The sequence below is a fragment of the Berghia stephanieae genome, chromosome 1, assembly GCF_034508935.2.
Source record: "Berghia stephanieae isolate SIO BIC M18660-M18661 chromosome 1, UCSD_Bste_1.3, whole genome shotgun sequence".
Classification (NCBI taxonomy): Eukaryota; Metazoa; Mollusca; class Gastropoda; order Nudibranchia; family Aeolidiidae; genus Berghia; species Berghia stephanieae.
The window spans coordinates 117,745,744-117,765,636 of NC_088360.1; the positions used below are offsets into that span (position 1 = coordinate 117,745,744).

General features: G+C 35.6%; 1 protein-coding gene and 1 long non-coding RNA gene across 3 annotated transcripts in view; both read left to right on the forward strand.

Moving 5' to 3' along the window:
* LOC144962879 (uncharacterized) overlaps nt 1-19,893 on the forward strand; it is a 30,322-nt gene that overhangs the window by 3,555 nt on the left and 6,874 nt on the right. For both annotated transcript variants that reach the window (XM_078896243.1, XM_078896244.1), the window contains exons 2-7: nt 11,992-12,064; nt 13,048-13,141; nt 14,108-14,245; nt 15,239-15,299; nt 15,790-16,138; nt 16,804-16,849. In XM_078896243.1, the coding sequence (XP_078752369.1) occupies nt 11,992-12,064; nt 13,048-13,141; nt 14,108-14,245; nt 15,239-15,299; nt 15,790-16,138; nt 16,804-16,849 (761 nt within the window). The remainder of the gene's footprint in view (nt 1-11,991; nt 12,065-13,047; nt 13,142-14,107; nt 14,246-15,238; nt 15,300-15,789; nt 16,139-16,803; nt 16,850-19,893) is intronic.
* LOC144962882 (uncharacterized) lies at nt 7,804-8,751 on the forward strand. Its single transcript, XR_013643539.1, has 2 exons — nt 7,804-7,944; nt 8,635-8,751. It is a non-coding gene; the product is annotated as an uncharacterized LOC144962882 (long non-coding RNA).

A 19,893-nucleotide genomic window follows, 5' to 3' on the forward strand; every position in this document is an offset into this window, starting at 1 on the left:
CACTACTACTACTACTACTACTACTACACCACCACGCCACATCATCATCACTACCACTAATACCACAACCACCACCACCACATCATCACTACCACTACTACTACAACCACCAGCATCACATCATCACTACCACTACTACTACAACCACAACTATCACATCATCATCACGACTTCTACTACTACAACCATCACCACATCATCATCACTACCACTACTACTACAACCACCATCACCACTACATCGTCATTACCACTAATACTACAACCACCACCACTACCACATCATCATTACCACTACTACTACAACCACCACCATCACATCATTACTACCACTACTACTACAACCACCAGAACCACAAAATCATTACTGCTACTACTACAACCACCACCACCACCACATCATCACTACCACTATTACTGCAACCACCACCACCACATCATCATCACTGCAACTACCACTACTACTACAACCACCACCACCACCACCACATCATCACTACCACTCCTACTACAATACCACCACCACCGCCACCACATCATCATTACCACTACTACTACAACCACCACCACCACATCATCATCACTACCACTAATACTACAACCACCACCACATCATATTCACTACCACCAATACTACAACCACCACTACATGATCATGACCTCTACTACAACAACCATCACCACATCATCACTACCACTACTACTACAACCACCACCACCACTACATCGTCATGACCACTACTACTACAACCACCACCACAACTACTGCAGCCACCACCATCACATCATTACTACCACTACTACTACAACCACCACCACCACCACATCATCACTACTACTACTACTGCAACTACCACCACCACCTCATCATCACTGCAACTACCAATACTACTACAACCACCACCACCACATCATCACTACCACTACTACTACAATACCACCACCACCACCACCACCACATCATCAATACCACTACTACTACAACCACCACCACCACATCATCATCACTACCACTAATACTACTACAACCACCACTACAACATCATCATCACTACCATTTGTACTACAACCACCACCACCACCACATCATCATCACTACCACCACTACTACTACCACCACCACATCATCATCACTACCACTACAACTACAAGCACCACCACCACCTCATCTTCATCACTACCACCACTACTACTACAACCACCACGACATCATCATCACTACCACTGCTACTACAACCACCACCACCACATCATCACTACCACTACTACTATAACCACCACAACCACATCGTCATCACTACTACTACAACAACTACTACTACTAGGTAGTCCAAACTGCCCCGATAACGGGTTCTGGACGTAAAATGAGCTGATTTCCATCAAGTTCCCACTTAATCTTCACCACGTATTTTCATTGTAAATGCAATGAAATATATATCAATAAAAAGATCAATCTTTGATCTTTCCAATGATATATTTGGTTTTAGCATGCACAAAAAACTGACTTTGTGCTTTGATAACGAAAATAGTCACTTGAGCCGTTTTTTATCGCTCGCCGAAAAAAAAAAATCATACCGCCTCAACGTAAATAGCCAGGCAAACTGCGCCGTTCGTTCAATCTCGCCCAAACTGGTTTCAACAAGATATGAAGTGAGTAGAAAAGTGCCAGAAGACAATAGAGAATAAAAAATTTTTTTTTTTCGCGGCGGTGGTGGGGTTTGAACCTGCGACCTTATTGGTACGACAACTCCGCCTGGCAGGTGAGAGCGTGGCTCTACCGTGTGAGCTATCCACGAACACAAAAATATTCGTTTCAAACCCAAGTCATTTCTAGATCCCTCTCTCACCCACTTCTGGGACCGCCGATTCGTTCGCCCACCACCATCGCGAAGTATTTTGACCAGCAGTTAAGCTTAATAGCCAATATTCTCAACACAAACATATAACATAGAAACGATTGAGACATTGAGTATGCTCCGGTGTATGGGGTGAATTTTTAATTCAGAAAAGTGAGTGGAGCAGGCACTTATGTTGGTAACAACAAGATATGAAGTGAGTAGAAAAGTGCCAGAAGACAATAGAGAATAAAAAATTTTTTTTCGCGGCGGTGGTGGGGTTTGAACCTGCGACCTTATTGGTACGACAACTCCGCCTGGCAGGTGAGAGCGTGGCTCTACCGTGTGAGCTATCCACGAACACAAAAATATTCGTTTCAAACCCAAGTCATTTCTAGATCCCTCTCTCACCCACTTCTCGGACCGCCGATTCGTTCGCCCACCACCATCGCGAAGTATTTTGACCAGCAGTTAAGTATTTCCGGTGGCGCTCAATGGCGACGCTTGGTTTTTCATTGCTCTGTTGTTCATCAGTAAAAGTTTGTATTCTTGTGTTATTATCTGCCATCGTTTTTGTATATGGACTTATTATTTGTAATTGGAATACAGGTATGACTATATTTAAATATTTCTATTTGTGGTACCTATTTCAATAATGTGTAGAGCATGAAAAGTTACAACGAGTGAACAATGTTGTTGTGTTCGAAATAAAAACAATATGGCGACCGTCGTCTACACAAAAAACGAATTGCTTGATATTGGACAAACAACAATCAAAACAAATGATCGAAAAGGTTTTATTGTTTCAATCAAGAAAAGAAAAAGAGGAAAACGTGGAGGCGTCAAGCAAAGAATTCGAAGAACTGGTAAAGTACCACTACCTATGATTATACTTTCAAACGTTCGTTCTATCAGAAACAAGCGGACAATATTAGCGCGTTGTGTAAATTTGATCCTGATTATGAAAACTCAAGCATACTGTGTTTTACAGAGTCATGGCTTTCAGACTTAGATACAGATAAAAGTGTAGAATTGGAAAATTTCATAATACATAGGCGTGACAGAGATAGCTCAATGACAGGAAAACAAAAAGGTGGTGGTATTTGTGTGTATTTCAACAAAAACTGGTGCAAAAGCTGTCGAACTACACGTTCATTATGTGAAAAGGACATCGAGCTCATTTCCCTCTCTCTTAGACCCCACTATTTACCTCGGGAATTCCCACTTATTTATGTCATTGCTGTGTACGTCCCTCCTGATGCGAATGCTAACACAGCTTTACGGGTAATTGAGGAGGAATCATTTAATTTTTTAAGAAAACATCCTGATGCCCCCGTAATAATTCTTGGTGATTTCAATCACTGCCCTCCTATAAATTCTTTTTATCAACACGTCTCTGTTCCTACCAGACGAGATAAAACCCTGGATCTGTGCTATACAAATATTAAAAATTCATACAGAAGCGTTCAAAAAGTAAAAATAGGAAATTCAGATCACAATAGTGTGTTGTTGATTCCAACCTACAAAACTAAATTAAGACAACATAAAGCGATTGTGAAAGAAACTCGTCTTTGGTCTACAGAAAATATAAACAAACTCCAAGGTTGTTTTGACTGCACAATATGGGATGAACTCATGTCTGATAACATGTCACTGGACGAATGGGTTGATGTTGTCACGTCTTATATTCATTTCTGTTGTGATTTGTGTGTGGACACTAAAAGGATTAAAATATTTAACAACAACAAACCTTGGGTCAACAAACGAGTTAAGTTATTTATAAATATGAAGAAAATCGCTCATATGAGTGGGGACAAAAAAAGCAGCACGAGGCAGAAAAACAATTAAAGAGGGTAATTTATGAAGAAAAACGTAAATATAAAGATAAAATGGAAACAAACCTTAAAAATTCAAATGCATCGCAGGCGTGGAGGATGATTAAAGAAATGGGTGGCGTTAACAACAAAAAGACAGATTTTAACAATGACACACATATGAATATCGAGGAATTAAATAAGTTTTACTGTCGATTCGACACCATTGACAACGTACTTTCAAAAATTAATATCATAACAAAAAATACGTCTCCTCCGCCAGAAATCGAAGAAGAGGCGGTCATCAATGTTCTTAAATTATGTAAAAAGAAAAAAGCACCAGGTCCAGATGGACTTAGTGGGGAACTCATTTCAAACTGTAACAACCAACTAGCTGTCCCTTTCTTGCCTATTTTCCAACGTTCAATAGATGAACAGAAAATCCCAATTATATGGAAAACATCGACTATAATTCCAGTACCCAAAAAGAATCCACCAACTCAGCTGAATGATTATAGACCTGTTGCTTTAACATCAATTATTATGAAATGTCTGGAAAAAATTCTGAAAAGAGAGCTGTTGCAATTTATATATGACCAACACATACTTGATCCATATCAGTTTGCCTACCAACAAAATCTTAGTGTGGAAGACGCACTCCTCACAGTGATGCATTCAATATCAAATCACTTGGATGTTTCACCCGCCAACTACTGCCGAATCCTATACGTCGATTTTTCGTCTGCCTTTAATGCCATGAAAACCAACATATTAATCAGTAAACTGCATGCTCTAAACCTTCCCCATTACCTCATCAACTGGTATAACAACTTTCTCATCGATCGCCCCCAACATGTCAGAGTAGGCTCAAATATATCATCAGTAAAAACTCTTTCAAACGGATGCCCACAAGGGTGTGTAAGCTCACCTCTACTTTACATCCTCTATACAAACGATTGTGTGGCTAGCTTTGATAACTGCCAACTCATCAAGTATGCTGATGACACCGCAATACTCGGCCTGCTCAATGATTCCGTCTCCGAATTTAAATACACTGAGCAAGTTAGTAAATTCAGCAAATGGTGTGCCGATAACTGTCTAGAGCTCAATGTAACAAAAACAAAGGAACAACTGTTTGATCACAGAAAAATAGGAAAAAGAGCAAGACAAATAACAAAAATTAACAATCAGGCGGTTGAAACTGTTGAAACGTTTAAATACCTTGGTGTAATTATAGATAACAGTCTAAGATTTGAATCGCACACCAACAATGTCATCAAAAAATGTAACCAGCGCTTGTATATACTCAGAAAATTAAGGTCTTTCAATGTGAACAGAAAGACCATGATACAAATCTACAAGTCATTAATATTGAGTATCGTTTCGTTTGGCATCACAACGTGGTATGGAAGCTGTGGAACAAAAGAAAAATCCAAACTACATAGAACCCTCAGAGAGGCTTCAAAAATAATTAACACAGACCTTAGAAGCCTTGACACAACTTATATTAATGCAGTTGAGAAGAAATCTTTTAACATTATCAACGAAAAGAGGCATCCGCTGAACGAAAAATTCCAACTTCTGCGCTCCGGAAGACGGTATCTAGAAGCAAAATGTCGGACAAATCGACATAAGACAACCTTCATTCCAACCGCCATAAAATTAATTAACAAATCTTCTGTGGAAAAATGAGACAACCAATGAAAATAACGAGAAGCAGTGTCGTGAATCATCATCATCGACATTGCCGCCGTCGTTATCATCACATCATCATCATCATCATCATCATCATCATCATCATCATCATCATCATTATCGTAGTCATCATCATCATCATCATCATCATCATCATCATCATCATCATCATCATCATCATCATCATCATCACAATTATTGCCATCTTCTTCTTAATATAAGACACTATATTTATAATATGGTTATCTGCTGTCCCAGAAAATATATCGTATCGTTCTATCTGTCTGTGTGTGTGTCTGTGTGTATGTATATATGTATGTATGTATGTATGTATGTATGTATGTATGTATGTATGTATGAATGTAGGCATGCATATACGATGATATGCTGGTTTGTATGTATGTCTGCATGTATGTATGTATGTATGTATGTATATGTGTTTGTATGTACGCTCATTTCTTTTGTATACATGTGTAGAAACAATGTGCAAGCGTGTATGTTCGTGTATGGCTGTGTCTGTATTTGTAAATGTGTTGATGTTCATACCATGAACCAAACTGAGCATTGTTTACCTCACATGAATTGCCTTTAATTTGGACAATAAAGATTATTATTATTATTATTATTATTATTATTATTATTATTATTAATAGCCAATATTCTCAACACAAACATATAACATAGAAACGATTGAGACATTGAGTATGCTCCGGTGTATGGGGTGAATTTTTAATTCAGAAAAGTGAGTGGAGCAGGCACTTATGTTGGTAACAACAAGATATGAAGTGAGTAGAAAAGTGCCAGAAGACAATAGAGAATAAAAAATTTTTTTTCGCGGCGGTGGTGGGGTTTGAACCTGCGACCTTATTGGTACGACAACTCCGCCTGGCAGGTGAGAGCGTGGCTCTACCGTGTGAGCTATAAAAATTTTTATTCTCTATTGTCTTCTGGCACTTTTCTATTCACTTCATATCTGGTTGTTACCAACATAAGTGCCTGCTCCACTCACTTTTCTGAATTAAAAATTCACCCCATACACCGGAGCATACTCAATGTCTCAATCGTTTCTATGTTATATGTTTGTGTTGAGAATATTGGCTATTAAGCTTAACTGCTGGTCAAAATACTTCGCGATGGTGGTGGGCGAACGAATCGGCGGTCCCAGAAGTGGGTGAGAGAGGGATCTAGAAATGACTTGGGTTTGAAACGATATATTTTGTGTTCGTGGATAGCTCACACGGTAGAGCCACGCTCTCACCTGCCAGGCGGAGTTGTCGTACCAATAAGGTCGCAGGTTCAAACCCCACCACCGCCGCGAAAAAAAAAAAAAAATTTTTATTCTCTATTGTCTTCTGGCACTTTTCTACTCACTTCATATCTTGTTGTTACCAACATAAGTGCCTGCTCCACTCACTTTTCTGAATTAAAAATTCACCCCATACACCGGAGCATACTCAATGTCTCAATCGTTTCTATGTTATATGTTTGTGTTGAGAATATTGGCTATTAAGCTTAACTGCTGGTCAAAATACTTCGCGATGGTGGTGGGCGAACGAATCGGCGGTCCCAGAAGTGGGTGAGAGAGGGATCTAGAAATGACTTGGGTTTGAAACGAATATTTTTGTGTTCGTGGATAGCTCACACGGTAGAGCCACGCTCTCACCTGCCAGGCGGAGTTGTCGTACCAATAAGGTCGCAGGTTCAAACCCCACCACCGCCGCGAAAAAAAAAAAAAAAAAATTTTTTTATTCTCTATTGTCTTCTGGCACTTTTCTACTCACTTCATATCTTGTTGTTACCAACATAAGTGCCTGCTCCACTCACTTTTCTGAATTAAAAATTCACCCCATACACCGGAGCATACTCAATGTCTCAATCGTTTCTATGTTATATGTTTGTGTTGAGAATATTGGCTATTAAGCTTAACTGCTGGTCAAAATACTTCGCGATGGTGGTGGGCGAACGAATCGGCGGTCCCAGAAGTGGGTGAGAGAGGGATCTAGAAATGACTTGGGTTTGAAACGAATATTTTTGTGTTCGTGGATAGCTCACACGGTAGAGCCACGCTCTCACCTGCCAGGCGGAGTTGTCGTACCAATAAGGTCGCTGGTTCAAACCCCACCACCGCCGCGAAAAAAAAAAAATTTTTATTCTCTATTGTCTTCTGGCACTTTTCTACTCACTTCATATCTTGTTGTTACCAACATAAGTGCCTGCTCCACTCACTTTTCTGAATTCCAAACTGGTTTCATAAGACACGTAAAAGAGGGCCGATTATTTTGGTACCAAATAGTAGTAGTTCTTATTTTTGGTTTTGAAAATATCGCATTTTTTATAACTTTTCAAGGCTAATTTTCATTATGATCAAGTTCTATTTGGTATTTTTGGAAAGCCGTATTTTTCCTTTTTATAAATACGAAAACAACACTAAAAAATGTCCAACGGCGCAGAATGCTTAAACCGAAACAACGCATCACTTTATGAATGAAATTCTTTTTCCCACCGGCCGGCAGCAGTATCAGACGTCTCCAATGGCTAACAAATAAATCTCGCCTGAATCAACGCTACCGTTCGAAATTTCTCGATACAAGGTTCTGACAGGTAAATAAATATATAATTCACTTATTAATATCATAAATTAAGAGGTATTAAGTTTAAATTTGTTTATTTTATTGTTTTATCCAACATCGTCCTCAAACCCATCTTCTCAAAATGGCTGAACTCTGGGTCCGTCTCAGAAAATGAAGAGCCTATTTATTTCTGATTTTCAGAATAAGCTGTGATACAGTAATTTGCTTTCTTCAAGCATTATATTTATTAAATAAATTAATTTTGTGTTACTGGCAATTAATTTTAAGCCACTAGAACGATTTTTACAACCCTTACAAATATCTAAGAAAATCCAAGATGGCGGACATCGATGATAGTAGTGATAGACAGACCTGGAGGTAGAGAATTATTTTCCTTGGCTAGATTATATATTTCCATTTGTGAGTTGTTTACTACTTCACAATAATGTAAATAAATATGACTTATTCATTTTTTATAGTTGACTCTTTATAAACATTATTTTTTTTCTTTTCATTGACTTTAGAAGGATATTCTGTTTTGCTGAGATTTTTTTTTTTTAATTTATGTTTTTTATTGGAGTGAGTTTTTTTTAAAAAGGAAGCAACAAAATTCCAAAAGTGAAAAAATAAGAGAATATCGGTTTAAATTTAAAATGTCCTCATTTTTCCTAAACATATGAAAAACATTAATTTTGCTTTTACTTTACTTTGTTTTAAACAGATGATGACCAGTACAGGTCCCTTAAAAGGACATTCCTGGCTGTGGGAAAGGGGAGACGGGCAACCTTACCATCCGTCCTGCATAGAATGATAAATAAACCTTGGTTTTAGCTATTAAGACATGTCTTGTTCCATTATTTTGAGAAAATAGCTTCTCGGCCACCACTGGGTCTGGGTACTTTTGTCCAAATTCTTAAACTTGGCAACCTTTTTCCTCTCTTGAGTTACTGATAATGATCTTACAGAACTTATATATCACACCATTCAGATAGAGCTTTAAAACCTGATTAATTTGATATATAATATGTCATCCTATGTCAACAAACAAAAAAGTTACGACAGTTTGAAGTTGCGTCTTTTTCGCATGTTTCGGCAACTTTTTGGAAACTGCTTTTCTGTGATTTTTCTGAACTTTGAAAAGTTATTGTGGTAAAACTATTTGTAACCACAAGCGATTTTAGATCTGTATCTATAGTAATAATGATTTTGGGGTACCCCAAACTTGGGAAATTTAGTATTTTTAACTTTTCCCGTTTTCGGCCCAAAATCCATGATTTTCAAATTGCCATAACTTTTTTAGTTTTTGACCTAGGAAGACAAATCAAATATCATAGTAATCAGAATAAAAAGTTCTACAAGAAAAACATTGAATGGGTGTGTTTCTTGCAAAAAAAAAATTCAGTTTGGACTACCTACTACTACTATTACAACCACACCACCACTACCGCATCATCATCATCACTACTACTACTACTACTACTACTACTACTACTACTACTACTACTACTACTACTACAACCACTACAACATCATCACTACCACTACTAATACAACCACCAGCACCACATCATCATCACGACCAGTACTACAACCACCACCACCACATCATCACTACCACTACTACTACTACAACCACTACCACATCATCACTACCGCTACTACTACAACCACCACTACCACATTATCATCATTACCATTTGTACTACAACCACCATCACCACCACATCAACATCACAACCACCACTACTACAACAACCACCACATCATTATCATCACGACCACAACTACTACAACCACTATACCACCACCACATCATCATCACTACCACTACTACTTCAACCACCACCATATCATCATCACTACCACTAACAACAACCACTATCACATCTTCATCATTACTACCATTATTACTACAACCACCAACACCACATCATCCTCACTACCACCAGTATTACAATCTCTACCATTAGGTTTTGGCGCTTTGCTTCATTTGAAATAAGGAAACTTTGGGATTGTGTTTGGCAATGTGTTTATGTATCATGAATCATAATATAATTCTTATCAGTTATCTATTTAGAACTATAAAATATGTAAACACAATACCATTCCAATTCCTTTTTCTTGTGTGCGGAAATTCCTCTTTCCGCATTGAAATTCCTATGAGTGGTGTCTGAAACTCCTGTGAGCCAAATTTACAATTGGCGTCTCTGCGTATATTTCTTCTCTTTGTGAAATTCGATATTAATAAATATCGATATTTTAAAAATACCAATTGCTTTGATTTGATTTTATTTTGCCATCAAGTCATCAAGTTTCTTTCTCATATGTTTAGATATGTTTATTATCATTTGTATTCATATTCTAAAGGCCTTAGCCTCAATAATTATTATGGTAAGAAGTTCTACTAGTTATAAATTTTGACACCCCTACACATTAAGAGAGAAAGGGGGGGGGGAGTGGGGGAATAAAATTATATTAATTGTCAGTTCAAATGATGGAATAGTAATAAACCCGAAGTGGTTCAGCAGAATTGTTTAAAGTATTAAAATTAAAAGCCAGAACTTTCCTTCTAATTAAAATAGAGAATCCATTTCAAATTTAATTGAACTTTTTCAATCTACCATTTTATTTATATGCAGTTAATAAATTGCCAGAGGTAAAAATAAACTCATTATGTCATAACGCAACATGTTTATATCTTTTCATTTAAATACTCTCAAACCTTTTTTTATTCTCTATGTATTAAATCAAAGAGGGGAATTATTTGCAATTGTTTCAGTGAGATATTGGGGATAAATCCAAAGCCAAAAAAGTGATACGGCAAATTGTTTCTTACGTCTTTTAATTATGTAACATTTGCATCATATTATGTAATAATGTGTTAATTGGAAATGTTTATCTTCCTCTTTATTAATGTAAATGCATTGTCCTCGATAAGACAAACATTTTGGTATACAATATGTGATAAGAACTCCATATTGACTGTTTTAACCATTTTTTATTAACATCACGCGATTTCGGTCACAACTTTGCAATGGTAATTTTGGGGTAAAATCGGTCTAAAATTTCAGACTTTGAACTGCCGTAACTCTATTTCTAATCAAGATAGAAACAAAATTCAAACTGTTTTGTAATCTGGGTTGCCAGCTCTTTCATATGACATTGGTTTCAAGTGTGTGACTTACATTTAGAATTTCTATTAAACTCCCTATTTTTTAATTAAATTAAATTCACGGCATTTTGGAAATAACAGCGACATCTAATGTGCGCTCCTTATCATTGACTTTCTCAGTCGTATATGTATTTTAATGCTAAAAGTTTCCTATCAAGAGCTATTTTATTATATTCATATATGTCTTTAGCAATTTTAGTTTTAAATTTTAGATTATTCCCATTCCTTGTTTTGGCAGTACGGAATATAAATGTATTCTTTCTAATTGAAATATAGTATCTTGAATTCATATCCGCGCATAAGTGTAATTGGAAAATAATTTTTTAAATCGCTGTATTTTTGGATATCAAAGCCGTGAACTAATTTAATTGAATTGAATTTTTACTTTTTTATTGCATTTCACATGATAAATCTGCAAAATAAGTTCACTGATGATGAATTTTTGTCATTGAATTATTTACTTGACAATCCCATGTTAAATATCTGAGAAACAAATGCTTTTTTTAAATAGTGGATTAATCTTCGTCATATTTTTTTCTTATAAGTTAGTCAACAATGATTTGTGTTGCCAGGATGGACCTGAAATTTTTCAATTTTGTTTTTATGTTTTTAAAAAATGGCCTTTAAAATTTCATTGTGTCATAGTGAAAATGATCTTCGCATACTTGGGCTGAGAAATAGATTTTTATGTGAAGAGAATCTGCCATTGTATGAGGATAAAAAATTTCTCTAGATACAAAGAAACTTTGAATTTTTGTTTTTCTTATGATTGATCAAATCCGATCTTTTGCCTTTACTTGACCCATTGGTCTTATAAGGTGTATTTGAACAAAATTTGCCCTGTCTGTATCATTACATGTTCCAACTGACATTTTTTTGATAATAGTATTTATGATATGTCCACAGGCAAGAATTAAAAAAATTATGCAAATGGATGAAGAGGTTGGAAAAGTTGCTGCGGCAGTTCCTGTCATCATTTGTATCCTTTTGAGTGAATTTTTTAAAAATGAATAAAACTTGCGAAGATTGTCCATGATCTTCATATATGTGAAATATGCTATAAAAACTTTTTGGATTAATTTTATTGCTCATAACTTGATATATAAGGTAAAACGTATGTTTTGCACTGTGTTGCCCATGACATCTTAAAGGCTTCCACCCTGTAATTTATGGGGTCAGATGTTTGGGCCCATGGTGGGGCTTTTGATTTGTAGATTTTATGGGACACCCTGTGCAATAAAACGGAGAGGGCGTGTGATTAAGCAGAGCAATTGTATAATGATACAATCCAAGCCGGTATTGGGGACACCGCTTAATTGGGACGATATGTCGGGAACCGAGCCGTCCCAGTAAACCGGCTTGGACTGTATTATGTTTTTGAGTTAGTAAATTATTTAGGGTTGTAATTATCTTATGTGTTATAAAACAGAGTTTATATATATATATATATATATATATATATATATATATATATATATATATATATATATATATATATATATATATAATCTGATTTCAAAACCTTTTGCATACATCAATCTCATTCGGAGGACTCAAATACTTAGACACCATCAGTACCCGAATAATAATTAGTCTAAGTTGTCCTTTTTGGGGAGGAGAGGGATGTTTTATTTTTTGGGAGGGGGGGTTTCTGGATTAGGAATTGGGGCAAAATCAAGGGAATTCAAAAGTTTTTAAACAATATGCATTTTATATTTACAACTTTGTAACTCAGAGTATAGGCCTATATATTAGTTATTGCATAATCATGTTAATTTATGATTTTTTATTCACAGTCTAAACATGTCTAAATGTCATTTCAAATTTCAACACACTTAAATTGTTCTTATTGATCTGTCTATGGTGATTTCAAAGCATATTTGTATAGAATTCGAATTATCTTATTCCTAGTATCATTATTGGTCATTATAATTATGATAAATTGATCTTAACAATTCATAGCTCGAGCTCTGGAGATGTTCATTGAATCCCTTATGACAGAATCTTCCAAGGTAACTCAGGCAAAGAGTGCAAAAACCTTATCCACATCCCACATGTAAGTTGATGCTAATAAACCATATAATAATTGTAATTATGATGGTTTAATATATTTATATATATAGCACCAATCTCGCATTGCCACAGCTCTAGGTACACATTGATAAGAGGAAATTATACATGCTACACATAACAATTGCAAAAGTCAGGAATAGGTTATAAAAACGTTTAATAGTTCTATTCATTTAATTATTTGGTGAAAAAATAATTGATAAGATGTGTTTTAAGGTACTTTTTGAATGTCACAACTCTCTTTGGGTGATTAACATGCATAATCTCTCACTTTTGTGAGTGATTGTTGAGAATATTGTTCAACTGTATTTTTGCAAGGGGGATCTAACAATAACAAACCTTATCACCCAATTTTGGTGGACAGAAGAGTCAGAAAAAAAAAAGAAGAAAATTTGACTGAACCTACTCTATAAGCAAAGAATGTTCAACTTAGCTTAATGCTTTTTTTTTTCTTCTGTTCAGCCATTAATTTTTTTAGTGAGTGTCACCATTTTTTCAAGTATGGATACAGTGCATCTGGATATTAAATAAATCAGATACAACTAAGGGATTTAAAATTCCCACTCTACTTTTAAAAAAATAAATAATGAATGGCATTAACATCTAACATTTTTAAAGGTGTAAGGTGAGATCCCTTGAAATTGCCATGGCTGAAATATGCAGTCTGAGTCAAGCTTGGTGAAATTTTACAAAATGAAGACAAGTGGCTGAATCAGAATCTATTGGTCCATAACTTGAGACTTTTAAACACAATTGTTGAACAGACAAAAGAAATTGTCAATTTTTTAAGCAACCATTGTCCAGTGTTTTTTTTTTTTTTTTAAGACAGGCGTGTAAAGTTTTAATTGCATCTTCTTTTGTCAATTTTGTAATATTTTGACTATGTTTCATTTGTTTTGGGTTTTTTGTGTGTGATCTTGCTGTTCATTTATTTCTATTTTATTTTTTTCAGTAAACAGACTATAACAGGAACAAAACAGTTTGATTTCCTTCGAGACTTAGTAAAGGATGTTCCTGATCATCAAGTTGAGGAAAATGGAGAACCATTGCTTGAAAGAGAGCCATCTACTTCGAAAAGAGGGAGAGGCAGGTTAGTTAAATTCTCTAGGTTGAATAGGTGTTAAGCTATTACAAGTATTAGACTTGAAAACTGTTTCTCTTTTTTTAAAGTTGTCATACTAACTTTTATTCAATACTTTTAAAAGTCTGTAGATTGTGATATTGAATAATAAAGTCAGCATTAGCTTTATTTGTGCCGTACGGTTTTCTGATCAAATCATTTGTGCTCTGGCAACAGATTCCCCACTCTCTCTCTCTCTCTCTCTCTCTCTCTCTCTCTCTCTCTCTCTCTCTCTCTCTCTCTCTCTCTCTCTCTCTCTACTCCCCTCTCTCTCTCTCTCTCTCCTCTCTCTCCTTCTCTCTCTCTCTCCTCTCCTCTCTCTCCCCTTCTCCTCTCTCTCTCTCTCTCTCTCTCTCTCTCTCTCTCTCTCTCTCTCTCTCTTCTCTCTCTCTCTCTCTCTCTCTCTCTCTCTCTCTCTCTCTCTCTCTCTCTCTCTCTCTCTCTCTCTCTCTCTCTTCTCTCTTTTTGTTTGTATCTATTGTTCTCTTCTCTCTCTCTCTTCTCTTCTCTCTTCTCTCTTCTTCTTTCTTCTCTTCTTCTTCTCTCCTTCTCTCTCTTCTCTCTCTTCTTCTTCTCTCTCTCTCTCTCTTCTCTCTTCTTCTCTCTTCTCTCTCTCTCTCTTCTTCTTCTTCTTCTTCTTCTTCTCTCTCTTCTTCTCTCTTCTTCTTCTCTCTTCTTCTTCTTCTTCTTCTTCTCTCTTCTTCTTCTCTTCTTCTTCTCTTCTTCTTCTTCTTCTTCTCTCTTCTTCTCTCTTCTTCTCTATTCTTCTTCTCTCTTCTTCTTCTTCTTCTTCTTCTCTCCTTCTTCTTCTTCTTCTTCTTCTTCTTCTTCTTCTTCTCTTCTTCTCTTCTTCTTCTTCTTCTTCTTCTTCTTCTTCTTCTTCTTCTTCTTCTTCTTCTTCTTCTTCTTCTTCTTCTTCTTATCATTTGATCAAATCACTCACTGCTTTTTCAAAAATTTCAGGCCTCGAATGAGTGACGGTTTAAGGAAATCAAGGAAATCAAAGGGAAATAAATCATCTTCAGTAAGAAACTTTGTATCACTCTTATACGGTGGTATTCTTTTATAAGCATAATTCAATCATAGGCATGCTCAGAAACAAAATTTTATATATATATATATATATATATATATATTGACTCCTTTATAAGCACACTCGCCTGAAGGATTTCTATTATCTTTTGACCTTTTTGTCAAACATGAAGGTGTAAGTAATATATTCTTATAATACACGAATGCCAATTTTATTACAATAACTGGAGTCCATAAATCCTGAAGTTAAGTCAGCTGATAAATCTTTATTTTTATGCAATTTTTTTTAGATTGGAGTATGCAATTACTATCATATCCTATACACATGCATACTGTGTTATTTCAAATCCCATTCTCTCATCCCCATTCCTGTCTGTGACATCACAACAAGATTTATGGATGTGCTGTTCTTTGTGTTTGGACAAGATTTGAAAATGCTTTTGATTTAGTTTGTAATTTGTAATATTCCTCTTTTCATGAAGGAAGATGAAGATGATGACGACAATGATGATGCTGAAGATACAGAGACAGATGAAGAGTCTGCAACCATGTCATATCCCGTTGATATCAAAGCCAAGGCATCACATTTGCCTATTGTACAGCCAAATACATCATATCAACCAAATTTAATGCCAAATGGACAACAACACCAAGGAAAACCAAATATAGAACATCTATTGCACGCAGCATCCTCTCTTCAACACCACAGTAGTCCATTTCATCCATCAGTATCTGATAATTTAGTGAGCCACAATAACAATAATATTATCCCACCACCTTCTGCAGGATCTGCCCCCACTGAGGGTCTTTCTGTTCTTAAAAATTCATCAGGTAGGCAATTAGCTCTATAATGATAGACAATATGATTCAGTTTTTTAACATTGTTTGAATTTGAAAAATTGAAAATTGATTTAAAATTGAAGTCAGTTTATCAGATGGTGTGCTGGTATGCCTTATTGCTTGATCTAATTCAAATGTAATGGTTTTCCGTTTTAAGGATAAACTCTTCAAACAAAAAATCAATGATAGCTCTGTGATCGGCTTCCTTCTTATGTTTTGATCATTTTAAAAAAATTAAAAAATTGATGGTTTGTTCACAATATTATCATTTAGTTTGTGTCATCAGTAAGCAAAATCCACTAAACGTGCTCAATGTCCTTTAAAGGGGATCCCAAGCAAGCAGCAATGCTTAACATGTAGGACAAGACATGGCACGTGTAAGGCAATATTTCAATTTTTTTCAATACATAGAATGCTGTCAGTGGTCAGATAGTCATTTACAGCTGATTGCAGTGAAAGAATGTCAATAAAGAGTGTTTTCCAGGGACTCAGCTTTGTGCTGCTCATAGCATGACTCGAACCCGGGACCTAATGGTGTGAAAGCGAATGTCATATCACTGGGCCACAAAGCCCAACATATTTTGATATCTTAAATTGCTAGTAGGAAGATATTTATAATTTCTTATGTTTTTGATTTATTAATATATATTTTTCAGGAAAAAATACTGCACCGATTTTGCATCATCAAAGTCTTCCTTTAAGGTAAGCAATGAATTCATATGACATTATACTGTTTCCATTTCAACTCTCTCTCTATCTCTTTCTCTCTCTCTCTCTCTCTCTCTCTCTCTCTCTCTCTCTCTCTCTCTCTCTCTTTCTCTCTCTCTCTCTCTCTCTCTCTCTCTCTCTCTCTCTCTCTCTCTCTCTCTCTCTCACACACACACACACACTGAACATTCAGTTCAGTCTATTTTTCATTCGTATGTCTACTGATTTGGGCTCCCATGAGAGAATGCTTGAGTCATTTGCTAATAAAGAGCACTGTCTAAGTATTTTAAAAGGTACACTGAGTCTAATGTAAGCATCGCCCAGAAAAAGGAAAATGTAGATTGGCAAAATATGTTGTCTAATGAGCCATCGTAATAGTACAGTCAGTTCTACCATTTATATCAATTACAAGTACATCATACTTTTCAGGTTTATCTTGAGAACATGTCTTTCAGACTTTGATATAAATTGTTGCCATTTTATGATTAAAAGAAAGGGAGTGATTATTTGTAGGTACCACAAGCGAAAATTTCAAAATTGAGCTATCATAAAAAGAGTTAAACCACTGTAAAGTGCTTTGAAATTAATGAACAACACAAAAAGAATTATGAAAATCCGTCAACAAATAAATGAAATATGATAAAATGAATTTTATTGAACTTACAATTTTTTCCCACATATTCCGGTTACGCATTTTTTGCCGACTTTATGACGCCATAAACAAAAAAGTTGGTTATATAACATTTAAAATAAACATTTTTTGCATAAACATGCAATCATAAAACAAAATAAAAGCAGATATTAAGATGAAAAAACAATGATACTTAAATGAAACCATCCTCAAATATGACAGAAACAGCATCAAAATATAAAAAAATGGGAAATATAGGCCCAGGGACCCATATTTGGAGCCTCATAGATAAAAAAAATGAACATGTATACTACTCAAACTCAATATCTTTGCAAAAAAGTATATAAATTCTTAGCCTAATTTTTTTTGTTAATGTGGAGAAAATAGTAATTGCTCTATATTGAGCCGAAGGTCACTGCCAAGCTCAAAATTACGGCATGGAAAAAATGGTGTCAATATACTGAAAATACACAAAATCAAAATATTAACAAAAAAATAACTAATAAAGATAGGATGACATACTTTACATCAAATTACTCGTCATTCTTATCTCTATCCAATAGAAGCAAAAGCATCTCAACATATTATCAATGGCATCCAAAATTTTTTAAGGATTTTGGATAGAAATTCAATATTAGGCATAACTAAAAATATTAGATACCTTTAAAAATTCATAGAAAATCGTCAACAAAAGACATACAAACATAACTTATACCAAATGAATTAACTTCTCAAGCTCTTTCAGACAAAGCCATATACAATCAATTTAACATAGAATCTGTCCGGTAAATACCTTGCATCCAGAAACTGATTAAACCACAAAACAATGAATGTAATTGAGAGGAGGGAAAGAAAGAGAAAATAAACCACCTCTGCAGCTCTCAATCTGTTTTTAAAAAATAAAGCAAGCCAGGTATAGTATGATGCAATAAAAACAAATAAAGCCCAATCAACTTGTTTGATGATAACTAATAAACTAATAAACGAACCCCCCCCCCCCCCCCCCCCCCCCCCCCCCCCCCCGACTAGGTCAGGGTTGCCAGATTATTTTTCAACAAAATGCCAGGGGAAGACTCAAAAAATGCCAAAACACTCCAAAAAAAAAAATGCCAAAGTCTGTTGACTCCCACCCCCACTAAGAAAACTAGTCACTTTTGATAGACAATTTACTATCATATCCTGGTGGCTTGCATGTTTTCTTTTCTTTTCTTTTTTTTTGAATTATACTAAATTTCCTGTTGGGGTATTTTTTACCTACTGACTACTAAGTGGAGTGCTAAACCACTACACCACGGTTGAGAAAAGGTGTCATTTGAAGTATAATATACAAGAAAAGAAAATGCCAAATGCCAAATGATTTTTCTATTGCCAAACGGTTTTCAAAAATGCCAGATTTTTGGAATCTGGCATTTAAAATGCCAAATTGGCAACCCTGGACTAGGTTCTTTTCACCAGCGGGTTTATTTTTTTCATTGTGCCGTGAAAATTCATCCGATTTGGTTGTATTTGATATCAAAATAAAGCTGGAACATTAAACTCTCTGCTTATTTAAACAGACGTGAGCGAACATCGCTAAAAGTATTAAAAAATGTTAAAAATAGCACGACAATGTGCTTTCCTCGCCACTCGCTCCGCCATTTTGAATCTGATATCGGGGCAGGAAGTGTCAAAAGAAAGAGGAAGTTTTGCCCTTTCTAATGATACTATTCTTAGCATCATACGCCAATTCTCCGCGGCACAACCTTGATTTTCACAACGTGAATGAAAAGAGAAAATCGCGACCTCGAAATTTTCTCGCGATCCGCTAGGCAAAATTATCTAAAACCGGGTCTCGTTCGCGATTGATTATGAAACTCTTTTTAATCGCAAAAGTATGTTTTAAGATGCATTACAAAGATCAGAAGTTGATCTTTAAAATAAAACAAATTGTATTTTGTTTCGAGCATTAGAAGTTGAGATATTGTGAGGTAAAGTGGAGAGTTTTTCACGATCAACGCCATCGATAACAACTTTCCACCGATTCACGGCGCTCGCCTGTGGTACCTATTATTTGTGGTCCTGAGTTTTACTAAGACAGAAATTGACCAATCCAGGGTTAAGCAACCATTGTTTTTCCACATTCCTTAATTCGATGCTGTGGAATTTGGCATGGAAAAACTTGACATAGGACCGTTACCTCTCAGCTCTTTACAATTTTCCTCCCTGGTTTTGATATAATTTATTTGAGACAATATATTCAAATTGGTGTTAGACAGCCGAGAATGGGTTGATTAATCAAAATGGTCCGCCAGCTGTCATCTTTACCAGGTTTCAAAGACAGAATCTATTAAAGTTTTTTGTTTTTATCGTCATAGCCAAAATCTTATTCCTGGTTGCTTTTATCAATAATAAAGGTATCGAATTTCTT